This window comes from Neopsephotus bourkii, unplaced genomic scaffold (genome assembly GCF_033783945.1).
Source record: "Neopsephotus bourkii isolate Nb327-2 ecotype Australia unplaced genomic scaffold, CSIRO-AGI_Nbou_v1 NB_1060, whole genome shotgun sequence".
In the NCBI taxonomy this organism is placed as follows: domain Eukaryota; kingdom Metazoa; phylum Chordata; class Aves; order Psittaciformes; family Psittacidae; genus Neopsephotus; species Neopsephotus bourkii.
The window spans coordinates 1,082,443-1,099,930 of record NW_026901548.1 but is presented as its reverse complement, the minus strand read 5'-3'; the positions used below and the strand labels follow the sequence as shown (position 1 = coordinate 1,099,930).

Here is a 17,488-nt window from a genome sequence, read left to right as displayed (position 1 = left end):
GTACCCCAGAAGTGTCCCTGATGGGTAAATGCCTCACCCCCGTACTTGCCACTTCTGGATCCTCTGGGAGAAGCCGGTTTTGCCAAAGGAGGCAGGAAGGGCCCTGGGGAAGAGCAGGCACAGGTCGCCCTGACACCACGGGGATGGGCAGCATGGCCACAGTGAGAGGCACCAGGCTGGGTCCCCCATGGCAATGCCACTGCACCAGCCATGGGGTACAGCACAAGGGCAGGCAGGTGGCCACAGCTCCCCCCACTCAGCTCCAGGGGTTCGGGGGTATCATTGCCTGTGCCTGGGTTAGCAAAGAGGGAACATCCCAGCGCCTTTCCCAGTCCCGTACAACGGGAGCTGCTTTGTTTTCCATGTGTGCAACCCACACGGTTCCGGTACACGGGATCCCGGGGATGGAGCATCATCTGTGGGCAATGAGCAGCTCCAGGGCTCTGCGGTTGGGAGCGCGGGGCCGGGCTGGCAGATGGCCTGAAGGGCTCTCCGGGGATCCCAAGCCATTCCCAATAACCCAATGTCTTTCTGCAAACGTGACATTGGAAGTGCCTCTGCGGGGCTGCGGGAGGAGGGAGGCTTGTGCCTGTGCCAGGAGCTCACACACACACACGGCCCCAGCCGCTCCTCATGCTCCCCATGGTAATAACCGGAGGCGTGTGCTGCTGGATGTGCTCCCCTGCATGCTAATGCCACTGCCACTTGGGTTAGCAGCAGCCGTGCCAGGGTCCCTCCTGCTGCCAGGAGATGGGGCCCCTGCAGCCACCATGGTACAAGCCCACAGCATGAGGTCCGTGTCCAGCCACCAGCCCTGTGATGGAGCAAGGAACGAGTTTCACAGTATCCCAGTATCCCAGTATGTTAGAGATTGGAAGGGACCTCAAAAGCTCATCCAGTCCAATCCCCCTGCGGAGCAGGAACACCTAGATAAGGTTACACAGGAATGCATCCAGGTGGGTTTTGAATGTCTCCAGAGAAGGAGACTCCACAACCTCCCTGGGCAGCCTGGTCCAGTGTTCCGTCACCCTCACTGAGAAGAAGTTTAAGTGGAACCTCTTGTGTTCCAGTTTGCACCCATTGCCCCTTGTCCTATCATTGTTTGCCACTGAGAAGAGCCTGGCTCCATCCTCGGGACACTCCCCCTTTATATATTGATATACACTAATAAGGTCACCCCTCAATCTCCTCTTCTCCAAACTATAGAGACCCAGCTCCCTCAGTCTCTCCTCATAAGGGAGATGCTCCACTCCCTTCATCATCTCAGTTGCCCTGCGCTGGACTCTCTCCAGCAGGTCCCTGTCCTTCTTGAACTGAGGGGCCCAGAACTGGACCCAATATTCCAGATGGGGTCTCACCAGGGCAGAGTAGAGGGGAAGGAGGACCTCTCTCGACCTACTAACCACCCCCCTTCTAATACACCCCAGGATGCCATTGGCCTTCTTGGCCACAAGGGCACAGTGTCGGCTCATGGTCACCCTGTCGTCCACCAGGACCCCCAGGTCCCTCTCCCCTACACTTTGGGATCAAGGGCTCCCAGGAGCCACCTCTGCCATGCTCTGGGCAGCTCCACAGTGGCCTTTTGGTGTGAGCTGAGCCAGTTGCAGGGCCGGTCTTGTTCCCACTGCCCTCTGCTCCAGAGGGATCCTCACCTCCTTGTATCCATCCTCTCCTGAGAGCGGATGCAGCAGCACTGGGAGCCCTGAGGCTCGGGCACTGGCAGTGGGCACAGCTCAATGCCAAGCTCAGCTCAATGCCAGGCACTTACCCCCTCGAAGCCCCTCTCCTTTCCCACCTGGCCCCGCAGCTGCACATCAGGGCCCCGCTGGGGCCGAGCCTGCAGACAAAGGGCTGTTTATCAGCCCCGTGCAGCCGCTCCAGCTCTGCCTGCTCTAATTGGCCTCAGAGGTGGCAGAACGTGATGAATGCAGGCTGAGAGCAGCCGCCTCCCGCTGAGAGGGGCCCCCTGATAAGGCCAAAGCCGTTTCCTCGCCCCAAGCCTCTCTCAACGAGGTTGGGGGTTTCTTTCTCCATGGGCAATGCGTTGGATGGGTCAGGCTGCCCCAGTAGCAATGGCCTCAGCGAGCACTTGATTCCCACCCAAGCTCTGGTCACAGCATCACCTGCTGCCCATCTGTGGGTCGAGATGGGCACTGAAGACCCCAAACCAGCTTCTGTGAACAGGACTCCATGCACAAGCCCTGGGTCAATGCAAGGGATGCTCCAGCATCCCTCAGTGCCTTATTTCTACACCCAGTCCTCCCTGCTCCTACCCGTGCCCAGCCCAGGGCTGCACACACCGTTAACTCAGCTTTAGAAGCTGCATTTGTAGGCAAAGGGGTTTTAAAGGGGAAAATGCCTTTGGGAAGAGAAGAGACCAACAAAGGGCTCACTTCCCCTTCTACCCCTGCCAGCAGGGCCGAGTGCAGTGCGTGACAGCATCCAGGACCCCACAGAGGCAGGTACCACACGGAGCTCAGCAGAGCCAAGGCTGGGCTGGGCTCCAGTCTGTGCTCCCCACAGGGCCACATCACCTTGGCAAAGCCCTGCTGCTCAGGGGAAGGCACAAAGCAGGCTCCCAGCCTGAATGCTCCCCCTCGGGAGGGCAGGCCCAGGCTGGGCACAGCGCTGGGACACGGCAGGGAAGCAGGGAGCATCCCCAGCCAGCACCAACACACGGGTCAGCTTTTTATTGCTGTCTCATGAGCATCCTTACAAGAGATCAAACCCGAGGAGGAACTGCAGGAACCCGAGGGCACAGGAGGGCTGCAGCCCCCAACGGAGCTGACCTGGGGGAGCGGTGGTGAAGGCAGAGCTCAGCCAGAGCTGCACCAGCCCCTCGCAATGGGACTGCTGGTGAGGAAATGGTCTCTAAAACCCCTTCTGCAAAGCAAATCCTGCAGCTGAGCGAGCCCCTGGGTGTGTTCCCATCAAGAACCCAGCCCGATGCTGGGCTGAGCTCTGCTGTGCCAGGAGAACCAACACTGGGTCTGGCCGCTTGTGTGGGTACCGAGCACTCCTGCCCCTATCCCAGCCCTGTGTGGTGTCCAGCACAGGCTTCACCTGCATGCCAGGAATGGAAAACGTGGCTGTAGGGGGAGAGGGAACAACCCTGGGCCAGGAATTCAATTTATATCTCTTCTCATGCACATTGAAGGCTTTGTTCTTTTGAAACCTGTGGGCACAGCCCCATGGAAGCTGATCTCAGCCCCGTGGCTCAGGCTTCTTACCTTTCACTTGGATAGAGCAAGAGAGAAACCATCTCTGCATGGAGAACCCACCTTTAGCAGAGCCACTGCAGCTCCCCCAGAGCAAGAAGCCAGCTCTCCCCTCAGCACTGACTCACATAACCCCGGCAGCAAAAGCGGTGCCACCCCAGAGGAGCAGCAGCCCCACAGCACCCAGGCCCTTCTCAAGTGCTGCACCCTGCGCTGGCAGCACTGCTTCAGCCGGGCACCCTCCGAGGAGCAGGGAAAGCAATGGATCTACTCCCTGCTCCTCTGTTCTGCACGCAGGGAAACCTTTATGGCTGCTCTGACACACGGGAATGTAGCTCCAAATGGGGAGAAGGAAAAGGCAGCAGAGAAGATCCATCAAACAGGAGCGAGTTGGAGGAAGTGCCCCGGGCTCCCAGGAGCCTGCTCTGGTCACAGCCATGGGGAGCCAAGGGGTGACCCCTCACATGAACATGTCATCATAGCCTGGAGGGGGAAGGTGGTCGGGATCCGGCCTGGAAAGAAACACAGAGCAGAGTGAGAGCCCGGTCCCACAGCACCAGGGATGAGCCAGGAGCTGCAGGATGGGGATGCCAGGCATAGCCAAGTACCTACCCGGATCTGCCAGCCCCTAAGGGACCGAAGGGATCGAATCTGGCTCCTGGTGGGACTGCTCCCGGGGGGAGCCGGCCTGGGATGCCTGATGATGGGTCAATGCCAGGCTGTGGGAAGCCAGACCGGAGAGGATCCATGATCATTCCCCCACTCTGACGTCTGGGGAAGGGAAAGGCAGAGAAAGAGATGAGATGGGCACCAGAGATAGGAACAAAGCGTGTGCCTGTGCCAAACCTCTGCTGCAGGAATGCTGAGCACAGCAACACGGGGTTAAGCTGACACATGGCATGTGGGAAGGAAAACAGCACTAACCCACTGCAACAAGGGCCGCAGAGATGCTGTCTGGGACAGGCATGGACCCAAACACATCCCACCCTGCTCCTGCCCGGGGCTATCACAGCCCTGCAGATCTGCCTGCACAACGCCACAACATAGGGACAGTGGCAGGATGCAAATCATCATCATCATCATCGCACTAAGGTGGGAGTCTCATGGCTGCAGAGCGTGTGCCCAAGCCAAGGTACCACCAAACACCCAGGTCCATGGTGCTGGAGTACCCCAAAACCCACCTGGAGACACAACAGCCCTCACAGCCAATGCCAAAACACCCCGAGAAGCAGAGAGGCAGCTTCCCTCTCCCCACTCAGCTCCTGCAAGGAGCCATGTGGGGCATCAGCAACGGCTGCAGAGTCCCAGGGACCTGCTGCCCATTCCCTATGGGAAGTGCCGGCCCTGCTGGCCCTCTCTGCTGGCCCATGTGCCTGTGCCCACTCTGCTCCCCAGGCCGAGCAGCACATCCTGCCCTGTGCAGTGCCACAAGAGCCAGGGCTCCCCCAAAGCACTGCCTGGAAGTCATTTGGTGCCCAGGGTGTCGGCCGGCTTTGTGCAAGCTCAGCTGGAGCCTCTGGACGCCGCTGCCATCATACAGTCATTAACAATGGTGCTAATGAGTTCCATTAGGCCAGGCTGGCTGCCCAGAGCACCCCCAGGGCCAGCCCGGCCCCACCAGCCTCTGCCTGCAGGCTGGGTCTCCAGCACCACGCTGGCAGGTGCCAGTGCCCAAATCTGCTTCCATTTACACCAGAACTTCTGAGGAAGGGCAGGCACCCCCCCACCCCGATCCCCCCTCCCCGTGCTCTCAGGTCTCCCTGCAGCCACCCAGGCTCCAGGCCTCTCCTTCCACGCAGGATGTTTTTAGCTGGCTCTTCCCCAACCAAACCCATGGAAAACCAAGTCTTGCAAGAGGGGAAAAACGCCATTCCCACAGGAGAGTGGTTGCAAGGACACCCTTGGGCCATAGGACACACTGCAGCAACACCAAGGGCTGTCTTTTTGTCTGGCTTTTAAGTGGAATGGAAGATGAGAGGCTCTCCTTGCCTGAGCACACCAGAGACTGAGGGATGTATCTGTGAAGAGGCTCGCAACCAGGACCTGTGGGCTCAGCTTTAAGCCTCCCCTTCTGCAGACTGCTGGGCTGTAGACACAGCAGCTGGTACCATTTTAAATTAGGGGCTTACATTCCCTTAATGATGTATTCAGCTTTGATTTACTGGAGGAATTACTGTGTGTTAAATGAATACAAGCTGATTATTAAACAGACACAGACTGCAACCTATCATGTATGCAAGGGACGGGATCTTATTACGATATTAGAACCATATTGAGCTTTAGCAACCGTCAATTGGTCCCTTGCAATTTGTACTCAGGAACTGCCCCATCGCCATCTGCACTGAAGAGACAATTCACCAGATGCCTGAGCCAGGCGGCCTTCAGCTGTGCCAAAGGGCTCCAAGCCCCAAACCCCAAGGGCAGAGCTCCCCACGCACCCAAAGCACAACCTCACCCAACCATACTCACCCTAAAGGGTCCAGATCTTCCCCACCAACAGCAAAGGGGCTCAAGGGGGAAGGCCTGAAACACAGAACACAATGAGACCGTCAGTGGAGGGACTGGAACCAGCCTGACCCAGCGTGAGCAGGCACTGGGAGCCACCCCGCGCCCTGGACACAGCATTCCCTGCTCCAGGGTGCAGCTGGGTGTGCGTGGCAGGCGTGTGGGAAGCTTGAGCTGAAGGGGCCCTGCTGTTCCCACTTCTCCAGGCCGCAGCTGTCTATGGACACTGGGAATTTCCACGCCAGGGGCTCCCCGAGCTGGGCTGCGCTGAGGTCAGGCTCTCCAGCACATCCCATCTGGAGGCACAATGCCAGTCCTGCTTCCAGGAGCGCGAGGCCAGCGGGGCGGTGAGCATGCAGCCAGCTGGCACCTCGCCTTGCCAATCCTATGTGCCAATACCGTGGTGTCAGAGCCGTGCCCAGCTCCAGCCTGTCTGCCCGGGCCTCCCCCTCAAGGAGCATCCTTCACCCTGAGCACCAGCACACAGCACTGGGGTGACAACAGCAAGAGGTGACATGCAGGGGAGAAGCCACGGATGGTCCCCAGGAGATGGCAGAGCACTGGAACAGGTTGCCCAGGGGGGTTGTGGAGTCTCCTATGTTGGAGATATTCAAGGCCTGCCTGCACACGTTCCTGTGTGATGTACTCTAGGTTACCCTGCTCTTGCAGGCGGGTTGGACTAGATGATCTTTTGAGGTCCCTTCCAACCCTTGGGATTCTGACTTCCAGCCAAAGGGGACTACAACTTGCAGGGGGAGCATTGAGCCAACAGGGCTGAAACCATCTGGACGCTCCCCATCCCACATGTGCAGACCAGGGAGCAGAGGTGCGGTTTGCAGAGCTGCGCCAGGACCATCTCCCATCTAACACAGGACCATCAGGAGCCGCACGTTCCTCGCTCACCGGCTCGGGGCTCTCATTCCTGCTGGGTGATGGGGAGGGATCCTGAGGGGGTCGTAATCCCGGGGTGAGTCAGGATCCTTCTTCTCAGGCTCCTTCTTGGCCTTTTCTGTGGGGGCCCCAAGGGGAGCGATGATGCCCGAAGCAATCCTGGTCCTCAGCTCCTCCGTGTTCTTGTACACCCTGCAGGGAGGAGGCAGGACAGCCTGGTAGTGCTCCGGGAACAAAAGAGCTGGGCTGGGTTAGCCCATGGCCCCACTGTCCCTGCCAGCAGCACAGAGGGAGGCAGGGGAGGGAGCTCTGCCTGCACTGCAGGGCTGGCTGGCCTGCCCCTGGGTTTGTACTGGGGAGAAAAGCCCTCCAGGCTCCTCCTAACCCTGCCTCTGCCCCCTCCCCACGCTGCGGGACATTTCTCCTGCAGGATAATACCAGGGGATGGAGATTACCTGTGGAAATCCTGCAGGTGCTCTGGGTCGATGTAGTCGGCCACTGCCAAGGTCACATCCGCCACCTTCTGAGAACCTTTGTCCTGGCAAAAGACAGGGAAAGCACAGAGTGAGCAGCTCGGCAGAGCTGGGAATGAGCCCTGGGCTGGGAAAGGGGCAGAAAAGGAGCAGCTCCTGGGCCAGAGCAAAGCAAACTGCATCGCTGCCCTGATGTGCTTGACCAGCACCACACTGCGCCACATCCGCTGCCACACCAGCAACCACTAACACCCTCTGCGTCTGCTCCCTCCCGAGGGACAAACACCACTGCAAGGGACAGCAAATAACAACCACAGGAACAGCCCCTGCTGTTGTTTGCAGCCGCTGCTCCCCAAGGACCCCGAACCGCGGGTGCTCACCATGGCGTTGAGGATCATGCTGTCCTCCACCATGATGGCTTTCAGCAGCAGCTCACGGGCATCGTCCGTGGACTTGTAGCGCAGGGTGTACAGCTCCTTGTTGGCTTCCCAGCCAGCAGGCAACAGCTCCGACTTCCTTTCATCAGGACCTGGCTGCAATAGAAGAGAGGAGCTGCTGAGAGCCTGCCCAAGAGCCCAGCACAGTGCAGGGCTCAGCAGGGGGATCTGTTCTGGCTTCACAGGAGGGGATCTCTTGGAGCCCGCCAGGTTTTAACAGCAGGAACAGGCCTTTAGTTCCTATGGGCTGGCCCTGCCTTCCTGCCAGCCTCCCTGTGCTGGAACAGGAGGGACAGAACCAGAACCAGCCTTTGCTGAGCAGGAGAAGGCAACAAGGCACCTGCACCACACTGGCCCCTTTCCTGCTATAACACCAGCCCCCCCCAGCACTGGGACCCCACCGGGTGCCACATTCCATCCCCAGCACTGCACTGAACCCCCTTTCGGTTATGGGGCTCCCCCCTCAGCACCAAGCTCCCCCAGCACCACCCCGACCCCGTTATCTCCAGGACCTCCCCAGCACCGGGACCCCCTCAGCCCCCAGCACCACTGAGGCCCCTCAGACCCCGCACGGGTCCCGGGTACCCGCGGCGCCGCACTCCCCACGAACACCCCCCCCACCACCTCCGGCAGCGGCCGCCGGGCTGGGCCGCGCGGCGCCGGCGAACGGCGCTAGGAAAGGCCGGGGATCACCCGCGGCCTACCCGGCGGGGGCGGCCCTACCTGGTCGCCGGCGCCGAGGCAGCGGTAGCCGTGCCGGACCAGCTCCCAGTGGACGCCGCAGAGCAGCGCGTCCTGCGGGCGGGAGATGGCGGCTCTGGCCGAGGCGTAGAGCAGCTCCAGCCCCGCCATGGCCGCGCCGGGCCCGGTTGGGAGCCGCGAGCGGGGCGGAGCGGGGCCGGCCCTCACTAGAGGGCCCCCGTCCCCTGCGCAAGGCCCGGGTCCGCCTCCCTCGGGGCCGAGCGGGGATGTCCCAGTGGAGGTCGGGGTCTCCTCCTCGTTCCGCAGCTATAAACGCGTTGGGGGTTATAAACGTGTGTGCTGCCATAGCGAGCCTGCCCCCGGGGCCATAAGGCCTAAAGCACCCCAGCGATGGGTTTGTTTCCTCCCTCCCACTGCTTTCTGTGCGCTGCAGCCTTGTGACCCCTCAATGGTGTTAAATTGCCGCTGAAAGGGGGCTCATTTCCCCGCACAGAGACTGAGGCCTGGCAGGAGGCTGGGGCTGGGTAACACCGGCCTCATCTGCCGCCTGCCCAGTGCTGGTCCGCGGGGATGCTCGCCTTGACTTCATCATGGTCACTTAATGAACCCGTGCAGCCGCTGGTGCTGAACAGCAGGAAGGTGGCCACGGCTGGGGAGCTGAGTGAGGCAGGCAGGGGTGAGCAGGAAGGGAGCAGGAGGCAGGGGTCAGGATGCAGGGATCAGCGGGCAGGGGTCAGCAGGAAGGGATGAGCAGGCAGGGATGAGCAGGCAGGGATGAGCAGGCAGGGAGCAACACGCATGGATCGGCAGGCAGGGATCAGCAGGAAGGGATGAGCAGGAAGGGAGCAGGAGGCAGGGATCAGGAGGCACGGATGAGCAGGCAGTGATCAGGAGGCAGGGATCAGGAGCCAGGGATGAGCAGGCAGGGATGAGCAGGAAGGGAACAGGAGGCAGGGTCAGGATGCAGGGATCAGGAGGCAGGGATGAGCAGGCAGGGATGAACAGGCAGGGAGCAGCACGCAGGGTGCCGCTGGCTTTCCCAAGGCCGGGATTTCAGCACGGGAGGCGTGGGACGGGGATGTGCGAGGGGAGCAGCAGGAAATGCCTGAGCCCCAGCTCCTCCGGCGCTGGGCTTGTGATTCACAGCAGAACGCGGGGCACCCGCCCCAGGGCTCGCTCCCGGCCGCTGCGGCCGCGGCTGCACCTTTGCCGGCATCCACGTTTGTTTCCACGTTTGCATCCACGTTTCCCTTCCCCAGCACAGCCCAGGCCTAGGGGGAGCCGATGCAGGGGCCGGGAGCTGCCTTCAGATGCCCCTTCCTGAGGATGTGCAAGCGTGGGGCTCCCTCCAGAAACCTGGCCCCAAACCCTGCATCCCAGCGCTGCAAACGGGCTTCTCCTGCCCGCGGGGCTGCTGCAGGTGCAGGAGCGTGTGGGTGTTTGGGATTGGCGACCACGGGAGCCTCCGTGGGCATCAGGAATCACACAGAAGCTGTGCCGAGTGCTTACCGAGCCTGCTTGCCATCCAGCTTGCTGCCATCCACCCTCTCGCCCATCAGCACACGCTGCCATCCAACCACCAGCTTGTCCTGAGCCCTCATCACCCCTTCATTCATCACCAGTGAATTTTGGCCTGAGCCTCTGAAGGCACAGAACGGGGTAAAGCAGGATGTGTCCACGCATCCCCTCACCGTGGCCTCTCTGCTGTACCTGAGCCCGCAGCCCCGGTGCTGGCTGCTGCTGCACCAAAGCTGCCTCCCTGCTGCCTGCACTGCCTGCTCCCCGCTGGCCCCAGCACCTCCCTCACCCGGTGGCTCCTCGGTGATGAAACCCAATGGCCACATGAAAGCAGCTCCCTCAATGGGAGTCAGGGGCCTGCGAGCTACGTGGGAGGCAGCGGAGGGCACAGCCCCGGCTGGGATGCGGTGGCCGGGTCATTAGGGAGGTGATGGGGATTGCAGAGCTCGTTCGTGCTGCGAGGCAAGCGCGTCGTGTCGGCTGCCGGGCACCTTGTGCTGGTGTCCTCTTTGTGGTTTACTGCAGCAAAGCCGGAGCAGCAGTGATGCTATGAGAGCTGAGCGAAGCCCCCATGGCCACCAGCGCCCCAGCGCCTTGCACGTGTCCATGGGGATGGGTGCCCAGCTCTTGCACCAAGCCCCCTGCCCATTGGAGTACAGGGGAAGCAGCACGTGGCTCTTTTCCTCCTTTCACCCAGGAACAGGATCCATGTGGCCACAAATCCCATGGAGAAGTCCCATGGGAGGGCGGTGGTGCTCGGAGCAGGTAGGGGGATGCCTCATCTGGGGTCACCTCCGTCACACAAACCGCAGCCTCCCCTGACCTTCATACTTTCCCGCTGCCTCACTGCTCCCGGTGGATGCGCCCACTGCGGTGTTGTAATGAGCACAAGAGGAAACAGATTTCCCAATCGCCCGCCCCGCTGGCAGCCCGCGAGCCCTTCGTACTGGGAATGGCGGCCAGCATGGATGGGGCAATGGGCTCAGCCCCCGTGCTGGGTGGTCTGGGGCATGCAGGGAAGGCAGAAGAGGGGCCGTGGATGATCCCTGGTGCTGCAGGCTGCTGCTCTTGGAAAGCATCATCCCTCAGCTCGCTGCTGCTCCTTCCCCATGGATGTGGAACTCCACGAGCATCACCTCACTGTGGGTGAGCAGCGCTGGATGCTGGAGGTGTTTCCTACCGGGCTGCCCGCACCACTCTGTGCAGGCAGCGCATTCCCAGCACGCAGACACATGGAAGGAAGGGATCCCCCACTGCACAGAGGGAGAGCTGGAGCTGGAACAGCTTCCTCCATGCTCTGCTGAGCAGCCTGGGGGTCCTGGCATGTGAGGAGCCACCTGAGGCCGACCGAAATCACCATGCGCTGGGTGGGACAGAGCATCGGTGCCTCCTGGAACGGGCTTCCCCCCTTGCATTCATTGGGGTGCTGCCACTGCCTTGAGAGGGGAGGCAGCCGCTCCATGAGCATTTGGCCTCCTCTTCGCTTCTCCCAAATTGAATTCCAGGGAAAGACGACACCAAGGCAGGAGAAAGAGGGTTTTTCTCTGGGAAAGAAATGCAAACCACATGCGGGCGGGTTCAGTGCAGTAGCAGGAGGAGGGACTGGGGCTGCGAAAAGAGCAAGCTCCCAGCAGCGAGGCCAAACGGAAAGTCAATTAGCGCTTTCAGGATCCCAACACGCTCGAGTGCTGCTCCGAGCAGCAATAATCCCTGTTGGAGGGAGGCTGCCAATAGGGTTTGAAGTGATGAGGAAGCGCAGAACCCCAGTGAGCCTGTTAGCTCTGCGGTGGAAACCTTGCTCGCAGGGAGCGCGGTCGCAAACACAGCCGTGACTCATCAGCTGCATGGAGCTGGATGCAATATTTGGGAGGTCAAAGCGCTCGAGTCCCAATGAGCTTCATCCTTGGCGGGGCTCCTGCGCTCCCGTTGCTGCCTTAGGTCAGGGGGTGTCCAATGCAATGTCCCTGCTCACGGCAGGGGGTTGGAACTGGATGATCTTCGGGTGCTTTCCAACCCGAACCATTCTATGACTGGGAACAACAAGGGGTAGTTTCATGGGTTTCATGAAGTTTCATCCAGAGGCATCACCACCTTCCTAAGGGGTAGGAGTGAGGGAAACTGAGGCTCAAACCTGGTCCCCTGACCACCACCATCCCTGCAGCCTGTGTGGATGCTGCCATCCCCCCCCCTTTCCTCTTGGAGGACCTCAGATGTGAACGGTCCGGGGCAGGCGTGGAGGAACAAAACAAGCCCATCAATCACGCTTGCTTCACCCCCGCCGCAGCCTGCAGCCCGAGCCGGTTGCATTGTAGGGACTCCACATCAAAGCGGGGACCAGCTGGCTGCCGGGGCCGCCCCAGCACCCAGACGGCAGCGCCCTGCCCGTGAGCTGCTGCCTGCACTCCCTGCCCGCCGGGGTGCAGCAATGCTCCCTGCCCCAGGTACAGCGCAAAGATGCCCTGGGTCACATCGGCTGCAGAGATCCCATCACAGCATCCTTGAGCTGGGAGCACCATCCCCTCGGTGCGATGAGGGAGAGGAGGCGTCATCGCACACGGATGCAGAGCCAAGTCCCAACCCGAGCCTGTCCTGGAGCACTGGAGCGGCTGCACGGAGCCGGGGGAGCCGCAGGCTGCTACCGCTATGCTCACACAGCTCTTGCCTCTGCAGTTCCTCCCATGACACATGGCAGGCGCTTCCCCCATTCTGCTGCCCCTGTGCTGCTGCAGACGGTGCATTGGTTTCTGGACGTCTCTTGCACTCCCCGGTGTTTCTGCCCATGGCAGACACGCAGGGATGGGATGAGGCAGTGTTCTCGGGGGGTACCAGCATCCTGGCGCAGCGCTGGTGGGGATGCGCTCGCCTTCCTTTGGAGGAACTGGTGGCAAATAGCCCCTTTGCAACCAACCTGATGTGCTGCATGGGGATGGCGAGGGGGGATTTGGGGTCGGGACATGGAGGGCTGGGCCGTGGTTATCCATTGGGGATGGGGGGTGTGGGTAAAGGAGAGAGCCCAGATCCTTCTGGAGCAGTGCTGTGGTGCGTTTGGGTGCAACACACCCAGATACCCTCTATTTGCCCACTAGCAAATGGCTGGGGGGCTCTGCCCTGTGACCCACCCTGCACAGCCCCATCCTACACCCCAAAACAGGTCTGTGCCCTGCTCCGGCTCCACTCCAGTGCTCGCTGTGAGACCACCAATACCTCAGCATCACGGATGCAGCCAGGAAAGAGCCATTGGGGTGCACAGGTAGCAGTGACCTGCAGCCCAGAGACCCCACGCTCTGCTGGGGAGGGGTGGAGGCAGCAGATTCCCATCACAGGGTGGGTTTTTCTCCTGTTGCAGTCTGTGCTTCCAGGCATTTACCCCTCCTGAGGGCACAAGGACTGTGCTCATGGTGCCGGGCTAGCACCTCCTGCCACTGCCGCCTGCGGTAGCACATGCCCATGTAGGTAATAGCTGACATTTTTTCCAGTGGGTTAATTAAGACCCAAAATGAAAGTCACTGCTATGGGGCCGGGTGTTTAATGGGGAAAGTCTCCTCCAGGTGCCAGGTTTATTAAATGAAAGGGAAAAAAGCCAAGGGGGAGAGGCAGGGCCACAAACTGCACAAAGAACACATGGGGATGGAGATGCCCTTGTGGGGTTGGGTGGTGTTGGGGAGCAGGGAGGTGGGGGCTGCAGTGAACCCCCTTATCCCTGTGCTACTGAGACCTCAGCTGGTGGCTCCTGTGAAACCTTTAGAGGGGCTTGGGACAAGGGATGTAGGGACAGGACAAGGGGAATAGCTTGAACCTGCCCGAGGGGAGACTGAGCTGAGCTCTGAGGCAGAAGCTCTTCCCTGTGAGGGTGCTGAGGCGCTGGCACAGGGTGCCCAGAGAAGCTGTGGCTGCCCCATCCCTGGCAGTGCTCAAGGCCAGGTTGGACACAGGGGCTTGGAGCAAGCTGCTCCAGTGGAAGGGGTCCCTGCCCATGGCAGGGGTTGGAGCTGGAGGAGCTTTAAGGTCCCTTCAACCCAAACCATTCCCTGATCCTATGACACGCTCTCAGCATTGCCACCGGAGCTGGAACTCACCTGGGGTTCATGGAGTGTTCTCAGGGCAGCAAAATCCATCCTAGTGGGACCAGCTGATGGTGGCAGAACCTGGTTCCCAGCCCCACACCACCCACCTCTGCCGGGAGCCTGCACACAGGCGCCGCAGTCGCACTTACACATGTAAAGCATTAGGGGCTATTTAGAAGCCCTTTTTTGTCATATTTTGTTCTTTATTCCCTGCAAATTAAATTTGCTGAGGGATATGTACGGATTGTGAAATGATTTTGCAAATCGTTCCTCTGGGTTTTTTAATTTCCTTTGTATTAAATGTTTGCAGTGTTTAAAAGGCTATGAAAAATTTTAAATTAAGGAAAAATAAAATTATGTAGGACAAAATCCCAGGGAATGAAGGGGAAAGGGCCTGGGAAGGGGACCGGGCGCTGCTGCCTCTGTTATCGCAGGCGCCAGCAATGGTCTGGCACAGTTCATCCCCTCCAGCTCCATCCTGGTCCTGCTGCACACCAGGAACTGGTGCCAAAGCAGGACCTGTCACCAGCTCAGCACTGCCCCAGCCTTTCCCTTTCCATTGCTCCCAGTGATGGACCGGGGCAAAGATCCCTTGCACGAGGCCATGGAGCTCCACCAACCCCCTGCCTGTGTTTGCAACCCGGAGCAATTGCTTGGTGCAGATGTGACATCCCAAGGACGTGCTCTCAGGAGCATCCCTCCCCTGCAAGCCGTTTCTAACGGGATAATCTTCCCAGTTATCCCTGAGGTGAGGCTGCTGCAGAAAGCCAGGCTGGGCCCCGAACGGCTCCACATCTTGGAAGCATTAGGGACCCCTTTCCCTGCCGGGATGCCGGGCGTCACTGCAATGCGGGGCCGGGAGGCTCCCTCCGTGCCCTGCGCTGGCTGTTTCCAGCCCATTGAAATCGCAGACACATTTCTCATCCCTTTATCCCCACCACTGTCATCGGCATTGTCTCCGGCTGCTGCGGATTGGGAACTGGCCGTGCACGGACACCGCTGCTCCGCTCCACCCGGCGGCTGCCCCTGCCGGAGGGCCCCGCGCCAGGGATGGGGATGGCAGCCGATGGCTTCCTGCCTCCGCTGCTCCGGGCTTGCCGTGCCCGTGCCCATGGCACTGCCAACACGGGACCCCTCGCACGCTGCCACCCGGCTCCCTCTGATGTGGCTTCCCCTCTGCAGGGTGCTGGGGCTGTGCCAGCGTCTGGTGAAGGTCTGGATGAAGGCTGCAGGACACCCCCCCCAAGGGGCTCTGGGTGCTCGGCAGCAGCAGGGATGGAGCTGTGGGAAGCTCAAAGCAGGGCAGCAGCATCCCAGGGCTCGAGGGACCAGGGACAAGGACTCCCCTTCCTTATGCACAGGGCCCTGGGGAGCTGAGGCTGGTTGGTGCCTCTTGGCACAGCGCAGCAGAGGGTGGGAGCTGCTGGGCTCCTCCAGCCCAATGGGAGCCGATGCGGGTGATGTGGAAGGGAATTGTGTGACAGGATTTGTCCATTAATAACAAGGAAAAGGAAGGATTCAGTGAATGCGTAACTGTGAGGGCAAGGAGGTGCCAGGGCTGCACACAGGGAAGGTGTCCAGTGCAGTGGGATGCTACCAGGGAACCAGCAGCATCATCCAGCTGGGAAGTAGAGCAGAAAGTGTTTGGATAAGTCAGGAGCAGCACAGCTTTCCAGGGCTGCAGGGAGGCAGAGACGTAGGGATGCAGGAAAGCAGGGATGTGAGGATGCTAAGGTGTTGGGATGCAGGGATGTGAGAATACAGGTGCAGGGAGCAGGAACACAGCGATGCAGGGAGGTGGAAATACAGAGATGCAGGGAGCAGGAACGCAGAGATGCAGGGAGCAGGAACACAGAGATGCAGGGAGCAGGAACACAGAGATGCAGGGAGCAGGAACACAGAGATGCAGGGAGCAGGAACACAGAGATGCAGGGAGCAGGAACACAGAGATGCAGGGAGGTGGGTATGCGTGGATAAAGGGATGCAAGTCCTGACCTGCCCACCACATCCCTCTGCCCATGCAGACCCCCTCCGCACCCCAGTGGAGCTCAGTTCAGCTCAGTTGAGCTCCTCTGACCCCACAGGAGAGCTTGGCCCAAGGAAGGGAGCGGATTGCAGAGCAGAGCCCAGCTCTTGATCAGCTCAGCAAGGAGAGGCCAGAGCAAGAGCTTGCTGAAATTCCTTCCTGAAGCCTTGGCTAAAAGCTGCGACCTCTTTGCTGAGGCAGCCAGACCCTGGATCGAGCCCTGCTCCTGCCGTGCCATCCTGCCCCTTCCCAGCATCCCGCCTTAGGGAGCCGCAGCCTTTCCAAGGGCTCAGTCTCCTTGGCCAGGTCACCTCTGCCAGACCCCTCCTGGTCCCTCGTTGTCACTCCTTTGGCTTTTCCAGGCCGCAGGACCCTCAGCATCGCTGTCCCTGCAAACACCATTCACATGGATGGGAAATGTGAGTTCCCTTTGTTTGTTCTCAAGGAAAGAAACACATAAAAGCAAAAGTCAAATCAAATCCTGTTTGTGGTCGCAGCCATGTCCAGTTGGTTGAGTTGGAACTCAAGGTTGTTGGGATGGCCAAGGCTGGGGCACGGCAGGAGGGATGCTCTCCCTGCAGGATGGTGCTGGCCCTTCACCACCATGAGGGTGGCCCCAGAAGAGCAGGGATGGACGGAGCAGCTGAGCTGAAGGCACCGTGTCCGTGTCCTCCCTGCTGGGACCGAGCTGTCCCCTTGGGTGAGGAGCTGTGAATACCCCAGATGCTGTGGGCAGCAGAGAGCACCAGGGTGCGTGCAGGCCGGGGCCATTTGGAAAAGCACTTTTGCTGCTTGCACAGCATACATTTTTCCATCACTTTTTTGATCAATTTCCTTCATTTAATCTATTTATTTTTTTTGCTCAAATTCGCTCAAATTCATGGAAGAATTCTTTCCATGAGCCAGAGGTTGCCGCAGCGGCTCCATGCCCGGCTGTGGGCACGGGCGGCCGGGTACTGTGCCCTGCATCCATCCTTCAGCTATAGCAGCAGGGATGCTCTGGGGCTGGTGTGAAGCTCAGGGTAGCTTTGGTCCCACTGGCACCACCCCTGGCAGTGCTCCTGCTCCATTCGCCCACCCTGACCTCTTCTTCCTCCTGCTGCTGTGGTTTGGTGGTGATGGCAATGCTGAACCTCTCTGTGTACTTCAAGAGGGAGCTGCCCGCAAGCCGACAGCGATTTAAACAGCTCAGACTGTCCTTGTTCCAGCTCCTGAAAATTCAATTTGTTGGTGGCATAAACAGGATATAAAACACTGAAAAAAACAGCAAAAGGAGGGGAACATTTTTCTCCATGGCTTTGCCTGCAATGGGGGAAACAACCTGTGGGTACCACATCCCTTCTGCGCTGGTTAAACCCTTCTAAAGGCAAACACAGCCTGGGACCGGCCCTGTGCATCACCACACCACCGACCCCTGGGGTTCAGTTAATACAGGGGTTTGCTCTTGCCAATTCCTGCTTTTCCCTTCTTGTTCTTCTCCATGGTGCTCTCCCAGATTGAGGGTGGTTTCTGGCGCTCCTGGGCGTCAGCAGCCAGCGGTGGTAATGAGCTCCCTGAGTGCCAGCTCCATGCAATTATCACTTTATTTTCACTTCAGCAATATTAATGTTTGTGTCCCTCCTGGTATTAATTCTGGGAGAGGCCTTTCAAGTGA

At 59.8% G+C, this 17,488-nt stretch overlaps 3 protein-coding genes across 5 annotated transcripts in view; all 3 read right to left on the bottom strand.

The window, feature by feature from the left end:
• The window catches only part of RTEL1 (regulator of telomere elongation helicase 1), a 363,295-nt gene that overhangs the window by 237,645 nt on the left and 108,162 nt on the right, over positions 1-17,488 (bottom strand). The window lies entirely within an intron of this gene.
• RAD21L1 (RAD21 cohesin complex component like 1) overlaps positions 1-17,488 on the bottom strand; it is a 96,418-nt gene that overhangs the window by 18,601 nt on the left and 60,329 nt on the right. The gene's annotated exons all lie outside the window — the stretch shown is intronic.
• PSMF1 (proteasome inhibitor subunit 1) lies at positions 3,499-8,454 on the bottom strand. Its single transcript, XM_061361376.1, has 7 exons — positions 8,248-8,454; positions 7,468-7,620; positions 7,070-7,152; positions 6,627-6,806; positions 5,688-5,741; positions 3,831-3,989; positions 3,499-3,730 (listed from the first exon to the last, which is right to left on the bottom strand). Exons 1-7 carry the CDS (start codon positions 8,374-8,376, stop codon positions 3,679-3,681), a joined length of 810 nt encoding a protein of 269 aa, XP_061217360.1. The 5' UTR covers positions 8,377-8,454; the 3' UTR covers positions 3,499-3,678.

Excerpts from the sequence above, each read along its gene's own strand:
- PSMF1 (XM_061361376.1), bottom strand. The coding sequence starts at position 8,376 with ATGGCGGGGCTGGAGCTGCTCTACGCCTCGGCCAGAGCCGCCATCTCC. Across the intron at positions 7,621-8,247 it reads GCCTCGGCGCCGGCGACCAG|CCAGGTCCTGATGAAAGGAA; the intron begins GTAGGGCCGCCC and ends CTTCTATTGCAG. Across the intron at positions 3,731-3,830 it reads TTAGGGGCTGGCAGATCCGG|GCCGGATCCCGACCACCTTC; the intron begins GTAGGTACTTGG and ends GTTTCTTTCCAG.